Raw genomic sequence first — 5,000 nt, 5'->3', positions numbered from 1 at the left:
GTTCTCTCTCCAAAATCCCTTTTTTTAGGATGTGGAAACAGCTTTTCGCCATATATTTTCTTCTAGCGACCAGCCCGAGCGTCGTGAACTATTCAGTACATGTACTAAAAATAGGCACTATGCCTACATGTGCCTAGTGATATCAGTAAAACTAGTATCATCTGCAATGACTACATGATACAACAACAACTTTATCATCATCATTTTGTTCATCATCAATATATTTTTCCATCATGCGTTTCCTTAGCATATGGCTTTGAACTACAGTTATCATACCATGCAGCCCAGTCTGCTAGTGTTAAATTTTCCAACTTTTGTGGGCGCTTACAATATCTCTTAAGTAGTCCAGTGGTATATATTTCTTCAGAGTCATCATCCATTTTTTTAATGTTGTCTTTAGGCTTCAAATCATCAGGAGGTGAATTGTTTATAGATATGATTTGTCTGGATGCTTTTCTCATGGGTAACTGCAATGTTATATAAACTGCTTCTTGTGCACTTATTTCCACATTATTAAGAAATTTACTGCCAATATTTCTTACTTGCTGTTTTATATTGCAGTTGCCCTCTCTAACTTCGGTACAAGCTTGTCTCAAAAGTCCACTCGTACTTTTTTGTGATTTTGATATGTAATTTGCTATGTATACAGCACATGCATATATACATCTAATATTTATTTATTTAAAAACTTCGCCAGAGGAGAAAAAAAACAAAATGAAAAACCTCTGACAGGAGAGAACTCACAGAACGATATGTTCCAATAACGAGGCTCCTTGTATAAATAAAATCACATCATAATAATTAATTAACAATTAACAATACATACTGTATATCCATATTTGCCCTCCATGCCATTAGACAATCTGCATTATAGTTATTTATGTGTATTGCATTTGGGTTTCGTTTCAAAAATACATGTATAGTAGCAGCATTCAAAGATGAACGGATAGCAAGCAAATACTTTTCTTCGGTTATATTCAGCTTAAGTAATAAGTCCTAGCGGACTTATTTTCTAAATTTGATAAATCATCTAGATAACTTTTTATTGATTTCCAGCTTTCTTTGTATGTCTTTATGTCACTGTTGGGTGTCTTTTCATCAAATGGATACAATATCATTGTTTGTTTCATTGGAAGCTGTGGATAGTTGAATCTACAAGGACTGCTTGTATTTTTATGACATGTATATGAACGCCTATGTACTTGTCTATTAACAAGTTTTAGCAGTTTTGGGTTGTCTTTAGGTTTAATGCATGTAATTATTTTATCAATAAATGTTGTCACTTCTTTATCACTATCTATTTGAAATTGTGGGGCATCTTTTATCCATATCAGCATGTGAATATGAGGTGATCCTCTCTGTTGGTATTCTACTCGATAAAACCAGTCTGATATTTTTCCCAAAGGGTCTGAAGAGCTTAATACTGAAATTACTTAAATAGTTGTTGACTTGATAATCAAAATGAGTGTTTTTATTGTAGATATGTTAAAAGGGTTAATTACTACATTAGTTTCCGTAATGGATATCTCTGTAATGCGTGTATTCAGATAAGACCTTTAGATGTCGTGCGTGTCAAAGATCATTCATTCCTGTGTTATCCTTTGTGAAAGCAAGAGCAATATCTTTCGTCCGCTCACATCCAATTTCCTCAGCCTTTTTGTCAATTCGTCGTCATGGCCAGTCACTTAGATAAAGATGACTACATCTATGATGTTGACAATTTGACGGAACTCATGGCCTCCATGGGCACCGAACTCCCTGAATCAACCGGTGCCCGTCCTAAGAAAGCAAAATCCAAGAAAACCTCTACCAGATCAGCGGGCAAATCAGAGGCACGAAACTCCAAGAAAGATCCTCCACCAGCCTCCTCCCCAGAGACTCTACTGGAAATCGAGAAACTCAAGAACGACAACCTAAAGCTTGAGCTAGAAATAACGAGGGCCCAACTGGAGATGGCTAAACTAAAAGGTGCGACTCCAGAGTCTCCACAGACGCCTAAGGTTGTCGAACAGCCACTTTCCCTGCAGGCCGCACTGACATCTACGCCAGCCACTTCCACCGCTCCGTTCCGAGTGATCCCCACGCTGGAGCAACTGCGGGAAAAGATGAAACCCGGATCTACCCTACCCAATAACTACGTCTTCTCATCAAAAGGTACTATACTTTATGATTCATTAGAGCTCCCGGATTTCGTTAATGGGTTTTTAGAATTCCAAAAGCAACAATCTGATCTAGGTAAACCAGCCTTGATGACACATCTTCAACTTCTAATGGAGCGTGCATCTACTTACACTTGGTCGAGTGTGCGTAGCTTTCATTTAGCGATCGCTACCGCAATAGAACAGAATAGGCTCTCCTGGTCGAACTCTGACGCTATTCGTGAAAAATCACAAACATTCTTCACTCACCAGGGCCCGTCGGGCACTCCGCGGCAGCAGAGTCAAGCGGGTCCCCAAACACCGTTTCAGCGATCCTTGAACCGCTCTGACCGCGCACAGAAGGAAAGCTATTGCCGGGACTGGAACTATACTGCGAAATGTAGTTGTTCCGCTACGGCTACAACATATGCCACCAAAGGGTCTGAAGAGCTTAATACTGAAATTACTTAAATAGTTGTTGACTTGATAATCAAAATGTCTGGCACAAGTAACTGGGTCACTCTGTATGTCCTGTATCAAACGGCATCTGTCTTCCCAGTTAAAATTCTGTATTTGCTCACCAGTATAAGTCTTATTTTCAACAAGGTGGCCAATTATTCTAAGTAAATGCAACCATTGGGTTTAAGCAGATGAGAAACTGCAAAACAAAGTAGCTGGGCCCAGCTGTCTTATCATTGCAAACAAGTCTTTTGGCTTTTTCAAAGTACACTCTTTTTTAATAAGAATGTTGTTTTTCCGGCCCAGGCTGAATATTCTTATTTTTCTGCCGATTTTAGGCTGAAAATATTCTTGTGAATATTCTTAAATTATAGCTTATGACATTTCCATTTTAGAATTTATTGGGGTATCTATTACAAGTGTTTGGTATCTGGATCTATATCGCGTTGCATTGTGCACATGCTCCATCGCTTTTCGTTGCAGTCAGCGAGGCAAAGATGTCACGTCAAACGGCACTTGGCCGTTTTGGCTTTGAAAAAAGCATTTCGCACAGAAATAGCCTGATGGAAACGAAAGTACCCGAACTGGTTTTAACTTTGTCAAGGACAATAATATTGAGTGTAATCACTTAAAACTGTAATCATTAAAACTGTGTTGTATTTACAGATGTTTCTACACACAAAATTATATCTATCCTTTTCAAAATCTCAGCCTCGGCTTTATTCTTAAAATTTCGCAGATTTCAGTCTCAATATTCTTATAAAATATATTCTTATAAAAAAAAGAAATATATTTTTATATAAAAAAGAGTGTATGGTGGTGAACCTCTGAAAGCATTTAGAAATTTGTAGCCATCATCATGACGAATAAGCCTATCTAGAGCTCCATGTTGTTTCAACTGCCCTGCATTAATGCTTCGGTTATTTCCCGTACATTTTATAAGAGCAATATGGCACTTTCTAAAAAGAATTTTTATTTGAAGTTTTTTTTTGTCGTAAAGAATATATACTCCACACACATTGCAACTCGTCTATATGACCGCAAATCAGATCTTATCGAAAACTTGTCCTCATAACAGGATATTGATCGCTAATTGATGAGAAAATCTTTCAAGCAGAACATGCTGCAAACATTACAGGATGGTGTAGAAGGCTCCCCCTTTGCTTGGGTAGAATTACGAACGACAATATCTAGTAGTCAGTTTATATGATAAGCCTCTGTGCGTTTGTCTGTATCGAAAAAAAGATTAGTTCCTTTACAATTGCCTGACAGTCTTAGTGCATCTTAAGAACTGCATCAGTGATAATCCATCTGGCGCAATCGCTAAACAAGAAATCACTTATGTCCAATAGGAAGATACACATGTGGTCTACACCGGGGGTTATAGTCCGTCTGTGACGCAGGCTACAATTACAGCAGCGACACGAATTGTCACTTGAGTACAACCAGCAGCATCAAGGCCATACACTCTTTTTTTTTTTTTCTTATAAGAATGTTGTTTCTTACTTGTCTTACGATGGTGTACATCTCAATAGGGGGGCAGTAATGCAATGCTTAAATCGTTTAACGACATGAAGATTTTCGAGCCCACACCAGTCCTATTTACCTAGGTGCGTTCAGTCGGCTTTCTGTGTTCCTTGGTTCACCTTTTACTGACCATGAGTTATTATTGATTGTCAATGCTTTGGGTGTGAGATCGAGAGCATTCCTTAGGGAGTGCCCATCCCTGATTTCTGTCATGATCTTTGGTGTCATTTTACGTTATTGTTAGCCAATGAGTATACAACCCATATCGGCCGTCAAGTTGACGCGCCCTATCACTCGGCACTTAGGGATTTCTATTGAAGATGTTTATGGACTCAGACGTGAATGGCCCTTTACGGACGCACTATTAATTGCTTTTCCAAATTGCACATCTTATCCGGTGTTCGCGGGCATCCGGCGTATTTTGAACCAGAAGTTTAAAAAAACTTACAGTCGAACCAGGTCAAGCGTACCCCCCTAGATTCTATTAATGAATCTATTATTTGAAAATTGAACCCGTTAGTCGTTTCAAGTATTCAAATCAAAATTAGATTTCTGATTGGATTATACGAACAATACATGAAACCAGAAAACCAGAAAGCCCGCGGGAAAAACCCCTCTTAATATATTCAGAGCGGCAATTCTTGACTTATATAGCAATGGATTTTCCAAAAAGCAGATTTCTCTTGATTTACAGCAGTCAACGCGTACTGTCAGAAAAAAAATTCGCCATTTTAAACCGGGCACGGTGGTCCTGTCGCGTAAGTTTAAACTCACTAATGATCACTAAATGGACATTTTACGTTTGTACACTTGCGTTTTTTCCGTTAGTTATTCAAAAACAAAAATGAAAAAGGACTGGAAGCGTTTTATCATAAT

General features: G+C 38.3%; 1 protein-coding gene and 1 pseudogene across 2 annotated transcripts in view; both read left to right on the top strand.

The window, feature by feature from the left end:
* LOC146454835 (uncharacterized) overlaps nucleotides 1-5,000 on the top strand; it is a 14,144-nt pseudogene that overhangs the window by 2,938 nt on the left and 6,206 nt on the right. The gene's annotated exons all lie outside the window — the stretch shown is intronic.
* On the top strand, nucleotides 1,417-2,591 carry LOC146454836 (uncharacterized; the record flags this gene model as incomplete). The annotated part of the gene is made up of 1 exon (XM_085095356.1): nucleotides 1,417-2,591. A coding segment is annotated over exon 1 (918 nt), but the record flags the coding sequence as incomplete, so codon positions are not given.

The sequence above is a fragment of the Pavona decussata genome, unplaced genomic scaffold, assembly GCF_977016875.1.
Source record: "Pavona decussata unplaced genomic scaffold, jaPavDecu1.1 SCAFFOLD_300, whole genome shotgun sequence".
NCBI lineage: Eukaryota > Metazoa > Cnidaria > Anthozoa > Scleractinia > Agariciidae > Pavona > Pavona decussata.
This window is presented reverse-complemented; position numbering and strand designations above follow the sequence as displayed.